Genomic DNA, 18,221 nt, shown 5'->3' with positions numbered 1-18,221 from the left:
AAACACCCTCCGTTCGAATTCATATGTGTATATATATATATATATATATATATATATATGAATATGATATATATATATACAAGGTTAATAAAATGTCTGGAGACCCCCTGTCAATTTTTTAACAGCCCATACTAGAAAAACTAAACTCTGCACAGCTTTATGGCATGTTATAAAGTACTTTTTGGGCATAATCGCCACTTCGTGTACATCCCCAAATGGGGGATTTCGGGGGAAACTTAAACATTTCGTTATAATAAACGGCATACGTTTACGCAAACATGGTAAACGGGAAGACCCACCGAGTGACCCCTCATTTTGAAGGTCCTCATAAAAGAAAACCGACAACGCAGAGATAGGGTAGGGGTACTCTAACTCAACCCAGTAAAAAATGGCAGTCAATTGAAATTCTCAGAAGTGAAATTTAACTTACAGCTTTCCAAGTCTGGAGACCCCCTAAAAAATTTTTAAAGGCTAACACTAGAAAAGCTAAACTCTGTACACCTTTATGGCATGTTATGAAGTATTTTTTGAGCATAATTACTACTTGGTTCGCAAATCCAAAATAGGGGATTTTAGGGGAAACTCAAAAATTTGAAAAGTTAAGCTCCATCGAGTGACCCCTCATTTTGAGGGTCGTGATAAAAGAAAACTATTATTGGTGTTTATAATTATTGACAATTTTAGTTGCAGCAAGGCCGACATGTTCCTTAGACACAGCTGTTAATTAATAGCCCATACAGCCAATGGAGTTGCCACGGGACCTACAGTTTATAATAACAACCTAAAGAGGAACAGAGGATGTATCTTATTGCGTTATGATGTAATTATACGAGTTTTCTTATCAGTAGCGTTTGCTCTTTGGAATTTTTTAGATGTAAGGACAGATTTGCAAGGAAAAGGATAGTAGGCCTACTGTTTGTTTAGTCATTGAAACATTTCACGGAGGTTCCTATTTTTTGAGTGTTACTCCGCATCTAAATGGTAATATTAATCTAGTTGGTTACTAGCTATCTACCTAACTGCATAACGAGCAAAATGGCTAGGGCTGAAACAAGATAATTTAACATACAAGTTATGATGACATATTTATCTAATCGAAGAATATTTCATACATAAAGTAGTACAGCGTTACTATATTACGCTACATGTTTTTGTTTTGATTTTTGTCCTTTTCCTCCTTCGTCTTGTCCTTTTCTTCATTCGCCTTGTTCTTTTCTTCATTCGCATTGCCCTTTTCTTCATTTGCCTTGTCCTTTTCTTCATTCGCAATGTCCTTCATGTCTGAATCTGCTTTCCCAATCAATTCCTTAAGTTCAGAAACCGATTCCCCACCTGTTTCCTCGAGACTCACCCTATGGACTAGCAATGCGCCAGAGATAGCTCCAGCAGTAAGCAGTCCGTGAACAGTTGTTTGGCCCTTACGTGGATTAACTATTTTGGCTAACCTTTCTCCTACCCTGGCATCGGTAACTGCTTTTTTTAATGACTTGTAGAATCCCCGATCCCCACCATCTGTAGTTGGAGCAGGTTTGGCAACTTTCCCGAGAGAGTAATGGACCATGAATACGAGCAGAGCTACTCGAACCTGAAACATGCAGAGTGAGTCCACAAGAGTGACGTATTCTTGGAGGTAGACTATAATATAATAAAACTCACATTTGAAACTGAATAAATGAACTTTATTAGGTAACGCCAGAGACAAACATTGTTGATATTTAGACGGCCCAGACAGGAATGGCCAACTATCTGAGTACGCCTATCGGTTACCTGGTGGGGGTATACCTATGATACATCACTACCTTCCCATGTATAAGTCGGCAATATGTACAATAATTAAAACATCAAAAATTCAAATGACAAAATAAATGAAATAAAAACTTTGTTTACAATTCTTAAAAATACACACAACAAAACAGTAAACAATATCAAAGACAAAAAAGAGAGTTCAATATCATCAATCAAATTCAGAAAATGTAAATCTTTTAGTCGGCTTGATAACTCTTCCTCTACTACTAGTCTGCTGAACGGGACTTGTAGGTGAAGGTTGGGAGACGGGTGGAGATGGACGTGGATTGGTACTATTGTTAACAGGAGATGGTCTGGGTGGACTAGGACTAGGCACATGTCTATGTGACGGTGTTTTGGTGTAGAGTTTATCAGGATTAGGTTTTGGAACATAATATTCTCTAAGCTGATTTACATGGACTTTGTGAATACTTTTGTCAGATAACACTCTTACCAAATAAACAGTCTGACTAATTTTCTTGGTCACTTGACCTACCACAAACTTTACACCAACATTTGTTCTTTTATTAAAATTTACCCATACAAATTGATCAGGATGGTAGTTTGGAATTCTTATCTTTTGCTTGTCTTTACTTTCAGACAGATTCTTTCTTTTTGACTGATCTGATACAAAGTTGAAACTTACATTTCTTTTTAAAGAAGACAAAGGCGTTTCAGGTACAAAAGTAAGTAGCATTGCCATAGGAGATTTACCCGTTACAGAGGATGGAGTGGAACGATAAGCGTATAGACAATCTAGTAACATTTGTTCTGGTGGCAGATTACGACTTCTTTGACTAAGATAAAATTTAGACAATATAATTTTAAATGTTTGAATGGAACGTTCAGCTAGTCCATTAGATTGAGGTGAATATGGAGGTGAAAACATGAGTTTGATTGACTTCCTCTTACAAAAATCTTTCAATTCCTGACTACAAAATGGCGGACCATTATCACACACAATTGTGCGCGGAAATGAAAATCTAGAAAACACTTCTGCTAGTTTATTTATAACGGCTTTGAAATCACTTCTGTTTCTTAGTACAAAGCACTCTACCCACTTAGAATAAGAATCACACAAGATCAAATACTTATTGTTACGAAAATCAAACAAATCTAGATGCACTCTTTCCCAAGGACATTTTGACTTAGGCCAAGGTAGACGATATTGGTTACTACGTTTGTTTTGATGAGACCGACATATTTGACAATTTGAAATGAATCTATATAGATCGCTATCAAGTGTAGGCCACCACACGTATGACCTTGCAAATAGTTTTGATCTAGTTATGCCAGCATGGCTGAAATGAATCACATCTAGGACTTTACTTCTTAGGTTTTCAGGTATTACAATTTTACTTCCAAAAAACAAACAACCATTGTGAACACTCAAACAGTGGCTGTTGTTAGAATACACTTTGAACTCACTGGACACTTTTTTTGGAAAACCATGTTGTACAAACTCTATCACTTTAGACAAAACGTTATCTTTCATGGTTTCTTTACTCACTTCATCATTAGAAACTAGAGGAGTGGACAAATAAGTAAAAAAAGAATCGTCATCTTGGACTAAATCAGAGCTTGGTAATCGCGACAAAGCATCGGCATGTGGTATCAATAAACCTTTCTTGTGGACAATCTTATACTGATAAGCAGACAACATGGTAGCCCACCGTATTAGCTTTGAAGAAGCTAAGTTAGGTATTCTCTTATTTTCACTGAAAATACTCTTCAAGGGCAAGTGATCACTACAAATTGTAAAACTTCTTCCCCACAAATACTTGTGAAACTTTCTTAGACCAAAAACACAAGCCAGAGCTTCCTTCTCTAATTGTGAATAATTTCTTTGTGCTGGGTTTAGGGTTGCACTTTCAAAAGCTATTGGGTACTCTTTGTTACCTTCAACTTGACTCAAAATTGCACCAACATCAAAAGAACTTGAATCAACAGACAAAATTAATTCTTTTGATGGGTCAAACAATACTAACATAGTTGCTTCTGATAGAGACGTTTTACACTTAGCAAAAGCTAATGCACATTCTGATGACCAGACAAATGGTTCATCTTTTCTCATTAGTTTATGAAAAGGTTCTAAAAGGTCTGGACACATGTGTACAAAGTTTCTGTAGTAATTAAACATTGACACAAATGACTTAAGTTCTGTTAAATTAGTAGGAGCTGGAATAGACAAAATCTGCTGCACTTTGGTAGCAGACGGTGCTTTACCCTTACCAGACAGCTCAAGCCCTAGAAATATCAACGACTGTACAAAAAATTCTGACTTATCTACATTTAACTTAACATTGTACTCTTCAAGACGTGACAATACACTGTGCAGATTCTGTTCACATTCGGTTAAATCTTTACCTCCAATCAATATATCATCAAGATAAGGCGCAACCTGATTTAACTCTGACAAGATTGATTCAATAACTGATTGAAATATTGCACAAGCAGATGCTAAGCCAAAAGGAAGGCGGTTGTACATATAGAGACCTTTGATTGTGTTAACAACCAACAATTGTTTACTTGTTTCATGAACTTCTAACTGCAAATAAGCTTGGGACAGATCCAAGCGACAAAAAACATTGCATCCCACAAATTTGTTAAAAATATCATCAGGAGTGGGGATAGGATGTTGATCTACTGTTAAATGCTTGTTCAAAGTGGTTTTAAAATCAACGCACATACGCAACTTGCCGTTAGATTTTGGTACACAAACCATGGGACTACTCCAATCTGCATGTTTGACTTTACTTATGATACCTTCAGACTCTAATCTAGACAACTCTTGATTTACTTCATCTCTCAAGGCATAAGGGACTGTGTACGCTTTGTGAAATACAGGTTGAACATCATCTTTCAGATTTATACTGACTTTAAAATCTTTGATTGGTAGTTCATTGTTTTTCTTTGAAAAAACACAAGGGAAACGTGTTGACAAAACTTCAACTACATTTGCTTTAGGCCTACATTGAACCACGGACTGACATTCATCGTTTGGACTCGACACATAATTTACTGGACAATCATTAGTGTTAGACAAACATCCCGACAGTAAGTTAGTTGACCAGTTTGGTGACAAAACTGACAACCAATCTCTCCCTAAAAGAGCGGGACATGACAGCTGTTCAGCTACAATAACATTCAAAAAATGTTGCTTCAATTGGTTTTGGGGTTTAACCTCAACTTCACAAGTACCCAAAATATTTAATTCTTGACCATTGACACTTCTGATTTGACCTAGAAAAGGTGACAATTTAGTTAGCTTTAAGCTCCTAGCCAGATCTGCTCTCAAAATACTAACTGCACTACCAGTATTTACTAGCCAATTAGTAGGTGTACCATTTACTTGTATACATACAGACAAAGGACCGGACTCATTAATTAATGTATTAGCCATGTTAACAAAATTAGCGCTATGACAAAAACCAGCAACGTGTCCTTGTTTACCACAGTTGTGACAGATCCAGTCTTTTGCGGGACATTTTGATGGACTGTGTCTCTTAAAACAATAACGACAGGTTTTCCGGTTGTTGTTGGATAGTTCATGGTCCGAGCGGCGGTGCGGGGACGGTGACCTATATCGGGACGGCGAATGTTTATCGGAACGTGGATGACGTGGATAACCAGCTGATGTTGACCGTTGTCTATTGTACGTAGCGGGGGGAGGTGGGGTACGTGATCGCTGTTTGGATCTCCAGGACTGTGACGTAGGAGTTGACGTAGACTGCCGCGCTCCTTGCGTGGTCACGTGACTGACGTGAGCCGTGACGTCATTTCCAGACATAATGTTCGTTGACCTCTCTACCGCTTCCATGTCGAAAATAATTTTGCATGTTTCCTCAAAAGTAATGGCGTCTGATTCAGCTAGTAGACGACTGACCATATTGGTATTTAATAACCCCGACACAAGACGATCTCTTAATGCGTTGTCAAAAAATGATCCGAAATTACATGTACTGGCTAAGGTTTTAATCACAGTAATATAGTCTGTAATGGACTCTCCAACTCGTTGTTTCCGCAAATTAAAAGAATACCTCTCGGAAATAACTTTTTTTACTTTAGTGTATTTTTTTGCTAATGCTTCAGTACACTGACTATATGTTGCTTTCTTGAACTCGATAGGACTTAATAAAGACTTGAGTTCTGCATAAATACTAGGCTGCAAATTAACACACAGATAACTTTTTTTAAGATCATCATCAATCTTTTCTATTTTGAAATACAGTTCTAGTCTTTCGATATACAACGGAAAATCTTCCTCTTCCAGGACAAAAACTGGTGCTTTAGACATTTTGATTTAATTATTGACTAAATTATAAAACACACAGACAGACGTTGACAAAATGGACGACACTGACTCACCGACCGCCGACCGGCAGCTTTCACTTTTATAAAAACTTGCAGTTATTGACACAATCACTTAATTAAACTGTTTTAAAACACATTTTCTCGTCGCCACTGACGTATTCTTGGAGGTAGACTATAATATAATAAAACTCACATTTGAAACTGAATAAATGAACTTTATTAGGTAACGCCAGAGACAAACATTGTTGATATTTAGACGGCCCAGACAGGAATGGCCAACTATCTGAGTACGCCTATCGGTTACCTGGTGGGGGTATACCTATGATACATCAAAAAGAATCAGTGAGATTTAAATTTGGAGAAATAGCCTCTGGATCGTTATTAAACATTTTTATAATCTAAGGGTTTTCCTTACGATCCAATTGATTTATTGTGGAGACCTAGGTTTCTACGCCGGAGCGTAATCGTCAGTCCTAGGATAAGCTACAGTTTTTGTTTTTCATCTCTTATATGATATATTGTCGTTTGGATGGAATTTAAAAATACCCTCACCGCAGAAAAACCTTCAGACTAAGAGAGATTCCATTTACCTGGCTGGATTTCTACTAAAATATTCCCTGATAATTGTCAGCTTTATTTCCTACTAGCAGGGTACCCGTCCTTCGTACGGGGTTGGAATATAAGTATAAAATGCTTATTGCAGTTATAGGCTACTCAAGCTTTGCGTTTGCAATAAGGGAAGACACAGTTTGATAAAATTTGCTTTTTTAAATTTACAGTATTCTATAGTATTACACATCTACTATAGCCATAATGTTCTACCACATCACCTAAACAGTAGAGAAAAATAAATTATCAACAATTCGCAAAATATCACAAATTATTCATGAAATGACAAACATAAACATAACTGTAAACAATCCTACTTTGACAGTTCTCATTGCAAATCACAGTTTTTTGTTGCTGCTTAGTTCAAATTAGCTGTTTTCATAAATGCAAAAAAATATAGTGCTGCACTCTGTTGGTAAATCTTATAATTTTTTAATGCTTTTCCATATCATAGAACCAACTTTTTTGGTTGAAACAGCTGACTAAATTCTTTAATTCCCTTTAAATATAAATACTCATAAGGTAAACATGGGGAATTACAAAGCCACTGGGGCGGAGCCCGAAAGGATTTTTGAGATAAGAATATGCCTATATGTTAATCGGGAATGTAAGCTATCATCATGCCAAATTTCAGCCCAATCCGTCCAGTGGTTTATGCGTGATTGAACTTCAAACACACAAACAAACAAACAAACAAACACACAAACTTTCACATTTATAATATTAGTTTCCTATTTAAATAAAATTAATTTAAATGAGTACCTAGGTTTGCTGCTACAGGGAAGTTATTGAGGTGAGTTTTTATTAAAATGTTGATAGCTTTGTATGAAATAAACAAAATTGCCAAATTTGATTAAAATATATCCATAAATAAGCAAACTACAACAGTTTGTTTATACTTAAATTGTTTATAATTAAATTATCTCCGTAACCGTTAGGCATACAACAACGCTTCAAGATACAAAACTATTAATTTTTTTTAGCTCTACAAAATGGTCTGGAGAGAAATTGTAAAATTTTATATTTTTAGAGTCAAAAATGGGAAAACCCCTATTTTTACCCCATAAAACCCCCATAAACCCCCTTTCCCATAGTCCGATCATGCTGGTTCGCGAACTTGTTCGAATAAACGTAGGTTTACACGTTTCTACCAAATTTAATCAAAAATCGGATCATTTTACACACACACACACACACACACAAATATATATTTATATATATTTAACATATCCGTACATTTTCTAAGATACAGCAAACACATACTTACAATCGAATAGCATTTCATGTTGATAAAGAGTAAAAATACCCCCGCCGCAGCAAACCTGCCGTCTAAGCGAATTTCCATTTGGCTGAATTGATTTTCAATCGATCTATTTAAATAACATTAGGTTTAACGAGTACCTAGGTTTGCTGCTACAAGGAAACTAATAAAGTGTGTATTTTAAGTAAAATAATTATTGCTTGGTAGAAAATTAATACATTTGCCAAGTTTGATCAAAAGATATCCATAAACAAGCAAACTACAACATTTTACAATATTCTCCATAAGAATAACATGGGAATTTTAAATTTACAATTTTTTTAGTTTTCTCCGTAACCAATAACCGTACAAAAACACTTTGATATACTGAATTGTTTGTTTTTTAAGCTCTTTAAGAAGGTTTAGAGAAAAATCGTGAAATTTTGTGTTTTGAGGGTCAAAAGTGAGAAAAACCAATTTTTACCCCATAAAACCCTGGGTTCCCATGGTCCGATCATGCTGGATCGCGAACTCATTCAAGTTTATCCCGCCTTACACCTTCAAACCAAATTTCATCAAAATCGGATAAAAATTACTCAAGTTATCGTGTTCACGGACACATATATATATAAATCTATATATATATATATATATATATATATATATGTATATATATATATACATATATAAAAATTTGAACGAATGGTGTTTTTGGCCTCTGGGGACATCAAAATGAAAAAGTAAATCGGTCCCGGGCCTAAGTCTTACCATGAGACCTACGGTAATAGCTACTTCCCTATAGGGAAATTCGCTAAAATAACTTCACAAAATAAAATGGAACGTGTAGAGCTCGGTGTCGGTGGTAAAATGCGCCAGTTTCACAACAGCTGTCATTTAATTGATTGGTAATGACTATGAAACTTCGATCACATAAATCATCATTACTTATTGACAGGTTTACGTTGGTTACTGCTTGGATAGTTTATCGTAACTATCCTATAAAACTAAACTTTGGCTTACCAGGGCTTGACAATCTATATAAATAAAATTAGAGTTTTGTCTGTACATTGCTCAGAATCAAAATTTTTTAGGTCATTTTTATGTTTTATACATTAAAGAAGCCAAAACAAGTCTCATCCAAATTTCTGTCTGTCTGTCTGTCTGTAACACTCAAAATGGCATTTTACGCAATCTTCTCCAGGAAACGAGAGTTCCTATCAAGATTCAAGCCATTTTAATGTATTCAATGGATTGGCGAGAGTGTCTTTAGCCATTAAAATATGGCCTCAATACTTTGTAAATGAAATTACGGACGTTAAAAAATGCAGTTTTGAAAGATTTTTTTCAAGTTTTCGTCCAACTTTTATCACATAATCATCTATGAAATAACGAACAGCTGTTCGGATCAAGATTATTTTTTCTAGCTGTCACTTTATATGTTTACAAATGTTGTGTACAAATACCGCGACCATTTCCGATCACGTTTTGAAGGCAAATCCTATCCAAGTGAGATTAAAAACGTTTTTCTTACATAAAGGATTTAATTAATCGCAAGTGGAATAATATAGTGTAACCGTAAATTAAATTAAATAACTAGGCATCATCCAGGTCAGAAACCAGAGATTCTTTGTGTTTAAAATTGTTCTAGAGTTTTGATGACCAGAAAGAAGACATTGAATCAGTGTTGTATGTATACGGCTGGGAAACTTCAATTTATTAAAGATCGTCGCCAATAGCTTAGAAATAAGGCCCCACTCATTGACCGCTTCAATGGCGGTTGTGTAAAGTGTAAAGTAAAAAATCACATCTGCAGTGGGTTATTGTAACAGAGGTTTACGGATGATGTTTTATTTTTCAATGTGTCACTTTCTGTTCTTACCATTGACTATATATAGTCAATAGTTTCTACTCACTGTGTGATGCAATCGCTGGACCATACAGCCAATAGGCCCATAGCCCATCTCTTGGGTACGTACACTTACCCAATTATTTATAACAACCTTTTCTAGGACGATCCTTGATACCGGTACTTTTCCCTATAATACACGGCCTACCTAGGTACTTAAGAAATAAAATTACAAACTTCCAAAAACCCAACGTTGTGTGATTTTTGTCACATTTCCTTCTAATGTTAATCGATATACCAATCATTGTTTAGTGAATACGTAATCTATTAAATAACAGAAAGTTGTTGTATAAGGTTGTTTTTTTTTTCAAACTGACACCAATAAGTTTACATTAAGAGTTGTTTACAAATAAAGCAATTAATGGGAAATAACTTTGATTGCCGATAACTTTTTACGAGAAAATCCAAAACCAAGAGATCAATAACCTTGATTAACGCATATAATTGGTCGGATGTACTATAGTTCTTAACTGTAAACGTTGGTTTTTGGTACGGTACTGGTTCTTTTCCTTTGAACCGTTGGTAGCAGGAAGAATCATTTTTACGTACCAACACATCACTGTAATTTACAAATTTGTTATCGTTGGTGTTGCACCTTATTTATTACAGGCGTATTCAATTTAATTGATGTCTTAACTGTACAAGTTTTGCTTTTTCTGTCTGGATTCCAAAATATTAGTTTATGCTAAGAAAACGATAACGCATTTTAGTAAAACATTTATTCAGCAAACCATCATGAATTGCTCAAACGCTTTGAACGTTGTTTATGTATCAATAGTTCGTGGTTTATTTTGGTAATTTGTTATTATAAATTACCAATCTAAATCGTCTATAGATTTACTGAATCTACTTCATTTCATATAGCAAACAGATTCATACATCATTTCGACAGAATTTCGGGTCATCTTCGGTCCAAGCAAATATAAATTGTTATGATAAAATTTTATGACATTAACAAATATTTCAAATACTAATTTTTTATGTACTTTGTTATGCTTAAAGCGTGGCAAATTCCCTAGTTAAGTTCTGTATTTTTGTGTGTATGTCTGTTGGTAACGCATTAATGTCCTTATTTCTCAATGTTTCACGGAATGGACAAGAGCACCTGTGATAATGAAATGTCAACCGGAATAAAGTGTTAGATGGTGAGTTTGAGGTAGTACTTTAAATACTTTTAACCATTGTGAAAAGTAACTTTCAATTATAGGCCTACCTTAGGGCTATGCCTCATGGATCTATAAAGCATTTTTTAGTTCAATCATTGGTTTTAATATATGTATTACATACGATACATACCATAAGAGAAAACAAATTAAACTATTATTTAGATGTACCATGAATTCATTATTATAGTTAACAGTGTCGAACGATCAATAAATTATCTTTTAGTAGACTATTGTAGGTAAACATAAGATATGTTTAGTAAATCACTCATTATTGTAATATGAGAATATTCTCTTACTAAAATGTGTTTAGGTACCTCAGGTACAGCAAAGTACAAAGCAACCTTTTTCACATAAGTATTTGTACTTTCATTTATTTTGGAAAAGTTATATATATATCTTCACTAAAATACTAAAGGATCATTCATAAATTAATTAGGTTATAGAAGAACTCCACAACTAATATTATTCACATTTGTATAAAGAGTAGTATATTTTTGTAGAGATAGGAAGAAGAAAACTGTACAAAACTATGAATATAAGAAAATGTCTTTATCTCTTCCAAGACTGTCTCAAGGGGTTGGCTGCAATAAAGCGTAATCCAACCCTTGTTGGATCTAATCTCATTTCATTACAGACACACTCTTTCAATTCCCTCAGTAAACATGATAGATATAATTTGAAATTCATTTCAGATTTAGTTTATCGTCATTCCTTTAGCAAGGATATATCAGCAAGATTGTAACATCCTTACCGTTGTAATAACTTTTCTTCTGTTTTATAACAGTTTGCTGGTGAATATGGTTATTTAATAAACGAACGACCAAGGTGTAAGCAATAACATGTTTCCAATTTTCTAAACAAAGCCTTTTCAAGACGATTTTATTGTTCGCTGTTTAAATAGAGTTAAAAGAAACATAAGAAACTAGTAAAATGAACATACAAAATGGCCACTATATGATAAAGAGATATCATTAAATTATCTTCCTTCAAAACAACTTTTGCAAATGTGTAAATTGTATTGAAAACAATGGTTTTACATCTCAAGTATTTCCTAGAAGCTACCTATAATGTGTCTAGTACGAGAAAATAATTTAGTTTTCCTATGAAAATACTGTTGACATCTGTAGTACTTAACCTGTAAAAGTATTTACAATTTTAGACTTATAAAGCCAATTTAATGTTCGCTAGTAAATCTATACGTTCAAATTATTTATTATACAATATTAAGTTATACTAAAAGCTTGTTGTGATGTTAAAAGCTGTTAAAAGTCTTGAGTAACGAGAAAGTATCGTTTTAAATGCAGGAAGTCACTTTGCTATTGCTTTATAAGGAAGGAAATTGGATTCAATGTTCCTTCATTTCTCCCTCTAACATCGCAGTCTTCCTCACTGACAAGTAAATGTTTTATTAGGTTGCTGAGACTTATAAATTTGAAGAGAAAAATCTTTTGATTTGTTTAAATTAACCACTGTACTATGTATTATGATTAATTAAAATGCATGTCAATTATTTGTATTTAAGCTCTAGATATTTTGTAAAAACAACAAATCTTTTTTGAAATAACTAGGAATAATGTGAAATGTTTATATACACATAAAAACCGGTTAGAAGTGATACGTGTATCTTCTCAAACTACCCTTAATAACTCATAATTACGAAAAACACTTAATTAAAATCTTATGAAAATAAACCAGCAGGAACGTTAAATTAACTAAGTTCTATGTGTTAATCCTTATATGTTTCAAAGAGAAGCATGAAATTGATAACAGTAACATATTAAATAAAACAGCAGTTGTATTTAACGATATTCAAACCCCATGTAACACAAATCACGCGGGAACATTTATAACAACTCTAAATCTCACAATGCTGCCAACTTACTTTATCAACCTGGTAACAGTCGTGTAAACGTTTTATTGCAGTTATATAGGCTTTACCAACGTAAAACTCTTCTTATTCATATATTATAACATTAGGGTGCAAATACTGTATTTCTTTACCTTTCTTTGTACAGCCTTATTTCACGTTCATTCGAAAAATGTTTAAGGATTGTGTGATCCGTTAAAACTATGGGCAGTCAAATGAGTGAAAATCGATTAACACACCACATAATTAAATTCACCTAACGGTACAAAATGAGTAACATACTATTAACAAATGATTTATAAATAAATCTTCTTATAAATACATAGCTAATGATACAACGAGTTATAGCGATGAAAAAAATATTTTCACTGTATTTTTATATCTATCCATCATTCTATCAATTTTAAAATTATTGTTGTGAAAGTGAACAATTCCAAAAATAACATTACTTGAGAAAGTAATTTTGGTTTATCACAACAGAACCATTAACCATTGACAATCACAAGTTTTATTCAATACTTTTGTGAAAATTTTATACAGATGATGCATGGACTTTCGGCAAAAATTACGTACAATCTATCAAAAACTCAACGTACAATATTTATACTACAGTAAAAATATTGTTGATTAATTTTTTGCATTACTATAACCACTACCTGTAGGAGATTAGGAATTTATTTTGAAGTTTATGTTTTAGGTGTTTGAATAATGCCCATTTGATATTTCAAACAGGGAAAGGGATTCGGAAATGAGGTTAGAGCTGGGAGTTAACTCAGTTTCGCAGGACATCAAACGCATAAGGTTACCACAACATGCCACGTGCCGTGCTCAACTTCAGTAAAGTCTGTCCCAATACCTGCTGCGTGGAATACTGGGGGATAATGAATCGTTAAAATATAAAGGTGAAACCAACTTGGTGTAATTATGTAAATTATTTAACATCTTACACTTATCTTTAACTTGTTCAAATGAATAATTATTATTTGCCTATCTACAAAGTCGTGTTGTGCCACAAGTGCAACTAGTGGATGTACTACAATGGTTTCTAACTAGTTTTTTTTTATGTAAACTGTATTGGTAATAATAGTAACTTCACAAACAATAATAGCCAAGCTGCAACGAATTGGGTAAATAATATAACACAACCCAAAAAAAGTTGTATACAACTTTCTAGACACGTTTGTAGATTTATTTCTTAAGTCATTACAGTAATGTGCGTAAATGTCCTGGATTTTTGTAAGTAGGTAAATGTTTTAGGGGTTTTTTTCTTTTTTTTTACTGTTTTACGTCAAAAACTAACACTCATGATAAAGAAACTAGTGGACACGCACGAAGTTCAATCATTAATTTTATCGAAAATATTATTTTGATTTATTTCGATAAATAATTGTACAATATCATAGTTTCATTTGATTTTATAATGAGTTCTATAACATAGGCTACAATAAAACATTTATAAATACGAAATAGCATATTTCCAGAATATTGAGGATACAGTAAAAGAATAGAATTAGTGCAATTAATTTAACTATATATTAAAATAATTTTATGATAGTTTAATTACATTTTATCATTAAAACCCTAGTTATAAAATTTGTAGCTATGTATTAATATTCCCGGTATGTATTATTCTTTCAAAATCTTTCTTTAACATATAGAAACTGTAATTGATTTGTATTTAACCATTACTTTTCGTCTTACAACGACATTCACCCCGTTTTCCGCTCACTATTTAAACTGCCGCATTAATCCCAATAAGTCAATAAAAACCCCATCTACGTTCCATCTGGATAATAAAAACTTCGACAGCTAGCAATCCAATGATAAAACTTAAACAGAGTTGTTAGAAAGAGCAGTAAGGTATAAGGGCAAAGTAAACACAGCATTATTGTCCCCGCAAGAGTAATAATAGCTGTACGGAGCAAAAGCTGGCGTAAGTTATTTTGCGATTAAACATCTTGCATTCACGTTTTGATAAAGCTGTTATGTTAACGAGGAAATTAAACATTAATTGTAAGAAATGCATTTTAAATTTTTTTAATCTAAAGTGTTGTTTAAGTAGTTCTTACTTAAAGGAAAGTTAGTACATGTACGGTGATTCGTTCAAATAGAGAAAAATATGAATTTAAAATTTAATTTTGAGTCATATAAAATTTTGAGACATAACTAACTATTGTTTTCTTTTGAAAAACAAATAGTCTTACTGCATACTTCAATTGATACCAAATTCATTTCATCCCGATCAGTTTTAGCGAATTTCCTGCATAGGGAATAAGCTATTACAGTAGAACTCATGGTAAGACCTGGGCAGATTTACTTTTCGTTTTGAGGTCCCCAGAGGCCAAAAACACCCTCCGTTCGAATTCATATGTGTATATATATATATATATATATGTATATATATATGAATAGGTTATATATACATATATACAGGGTTAATAAAAAGTCTGGGTACCCCCTGTCAATTTTTTAACAGCCCATACTAGAAAAACTGAACTCTGCACAGCTTTATGGCATGTTATAAAGTACTTTTTGGGCATAATCGCCACTTCGTGTACATCCCCAAATGGGGGATTTCGGGGGAAACTTAAACATTTCAAACGGGAAGACTCACCGAGTGACCCCTCATTTTGAAGGTCCTCATAAAAGAAAACCGACAACGCAGAGATAGGGTAGGGGTCTCTAACTCAACCCAGTAAAAAATGGCAGTCAATTGAAATTCTCAGAAGTGAAATTTAACTTACAGCTTTCCAAGTCTGGAGACCCCCTAAAAAATTTTTAAAGGCTAACACTAGAAAAGCTAAACTCTGTACACCTTTATGGCATGTTATGAAGTATTTTTTGAGCATAATTACTACTTGGTTCGCAAATCCAAAATAGGGGATTTTAGGGGAAACTCAAAAATTTGAAAAGTTAAGCCCCATCGAGTGACCCCTCATTTTGAGGGTCGTGATAAAAGAAAACTATTATTGGTGTATATAATTATTGACAATTTTAGTTGCAGCAAGGCCGACATGTTCCTTAGACACAGCTGTTAATTAATAGCCCATACAGCCAATGGAGTTGCCACGGGACCTACAGTTTATAATAACAACCTAAAGAGGAACAGAGGATGTATCTTATTGCGTTATGATGTAATTAAATGAGTTGTAAATTGAAAATTTCTTATCAGTAGCGTTTGCTCTTTGGAATTTTTTAGATGTAAGAACAGATTTGCAAGGAAAAGGATAGTAGGCCTACTGTTTGTTTAGTCATTGAAACATTTCACGGAGGTTCCTATTTTTTGAGTGTTACTCCGCGTCTAAATGGTAATATTAATCTAGTTGGTTACTAGCTATCTACCTAATTGCATAACGAGCAAAATGGCTAGGGCTGAAACAAGATAATTTAACATACAAGTTATGATGACATATTTATCTAATCGAAGAATATTGCATACATAAAGTAGTACAGCGTTACTATATTACGCTACATGTTTTTGTTTTGATTTTTGTCCTTTTCTTCCTTCGTCTTGTCCTTTTCTTCATTCGCCTTGTTCTTTTCTTCATTCGCATTGCCCTTTTCTTCATTTGCCTTGTCCTTTTCTTCATTCGCAATGTCCTTCATGTCTGAATCTGCTTTCCCAATCGATTCCCTAAGTTCAGAAACCGATTTCCCACCTGTTTCCTTGAGACTCATCCTATGGACTAGCAATGCGCCAGAGGTAGCTCCAGCAGTAAGCAGTCCGTGAACAGTTGTTTGGCCCTTACGTGGATTAATTATTTTGGCTAACTTTTCTCCTACCCTGGCATCGGTAACTGCCTTTTTTAATGGCTTGTAGAATCCCCGATCCCCACCGTCTGTAGTTGGAGCAGGTTTGGCAACTTTCCCGAGAGAGTAATGGACCATGAATACGAGCAGAGCTAATCGAACCTGAAACATGCAGAGTGAGTCCACAAGAGAATCAGTGAGATTTAAATTTGGAGAAATAGCCTCTGGATCGTTATTAAACATTTTTATAATCTAAGGGGTTTCCTTACGATCCAATTGATTTATTGTGGAGACCTAGGTTTCTACGCCGGAGCGTAATCGTCAGTCCTAGGTTAAGCTACAGTTTTTGTTTTTCATCTCTTACATGAGCTATTGTCGTTTGGATAGAATTTAAAAATACCCTCGCCGCAGAAAACCTTCAGACTAAGCGAGTTTCCATTTACCTGGCTGGATTTCTACTAAAATATTTCCTGAAAATTGTCAGCTTTATTTTCTACTAGCAGAGTACCCGTCCTTCGTACGGGGTTGGAATATAAGTATAAAATGCTTATTGCAGTTATACTCAAGCTTTGCGTATGCAATAAGGGAAGACACAGTTTGATAAAATTTGCTTTTTTAAATTTACAGTATTCTATAGTATTACACATCTACCATAGCCATAATGTTCTACCACATCACCTAAACAATAGAGAAAAATAAATTATCAACAATTCGCAAAATATCACAAATTATTCATGAAATGAAAAACATAAACATAGCCTAACTGTAAACAATCCTACTTTGACAGTTCTCATTGCGAATCACAGTTTTTTGTTGCTGCTTAGTTCAAATTAGCTGTTTTCATAAATGCAAAAAAATATAGTGCTGCACTCTGTTGGTAAATCTTATAATTTTTTAATGCTTTTCCATATCATAGAACCAACTTTTTTGGTTGAAACAGCTGACTAAACTCTTTAATTCCCTTTAAATATAAATACTCATAAGGTTAACCTGGGGAATTACAAAGCCAATGGGGCGGAGCCCGAAAGGATTTTGAGATAAGAATATGCCTATATGTTAATCGGGAATGTAAGCTATCATCATGCCAAATTTCAGCCCAATCCATCCAGTGGTTTATGCGTGATTGAACTTCAAACACACAAACAAACAAAAAAACAAACAAACACACAAACTTTCACATTAATAATATTAGTTTCCTATAAAAATAAATTTAATTTAAATGAGTACCTAGGTTTGCTGCTACAGGGAAGTTATTGAGGTGAGTTTTTATTAAAATGTTGATAGCTTTGTATAAAATAAACAAAATTGCCATATTTGATTAAAATATATCCATAAATAAGCAAACTACAACAGTTTGTTTATTCTCCTTAAGAATAACATGGAATTTTTAAATTTAGAGTTTTTTTAAATTTAATTATCTCCGTAACCGTTAGGCATACAACAACGCTTCAACATACAAAATTATTAATTTTTCTTAGCTCTACAAAATGGTCTGGAAAGAAATTGAAAAATTTTATGTTTTTAGCGTCAAAAATGGGAAAACCCCTATTTTTACCCCATAAAACCCCCATAAACCCCCTTTCC

At 33.9% G+C, this 18,221-nt stretch overlaps 1 protein-coding gene across 2 annotated transcripts in view; it reads right to left on the bottom strand.

Annotated features, from left to right (window-relative positions):
- Positions 1–1,541: 1,541 nt before the first annotated feature.
- LOC129004861 (cyclic nucleotide-gated cation channel beta-3-like) overlaps positions 1,542–18,221 on the bottom strand; it is a 98,395-nt gene continuing 81,715 nt past the window's right edge. The window contains exon 2 of one of the 2 annotated variants that reach the window (XR_008491775.1): positions 1,542–1,585. Coding sequence is in view for 1 of the 2 variants with exons in the window: in XM_054433540.1 (XP_054289515.1) it covers positions 16,356–16,775 (420 nt within the window). In the remaining variant the exon portion in view is untranslated. Of the gene's footprint in view, positions 1,586–16,344; positions 16,800–18,221 lie in introns of those variants that run through there. The other variant, XM_054433540.1, reaches the window with a different exon arrangement.

Source organism: Macrosteles quadrilineatus, unplaced genomic scaffold, assembly GCF_028750875.1.
Source record: "Macrosteles quadrilineatus isolate MER2022 unplaced genomic scaffold, UCM_ALF_1.0 Scaffold_12__1_contigs__length_5162894, whole genome shotgun sequence".
Taxonomy (NCBI): domain Eukaryota; kingdom Metazoa; phylum Arthropoda; class Insecta; order Hemiptera; family Cicadellidae; genus Macrosteles; species Macrosteles quadrilineatus.
The sequence above is the reverse complement of the archived record's forward strand: the minus strand, read 5'-3'. Positions and strand labels throughout refer to the sequence as shown.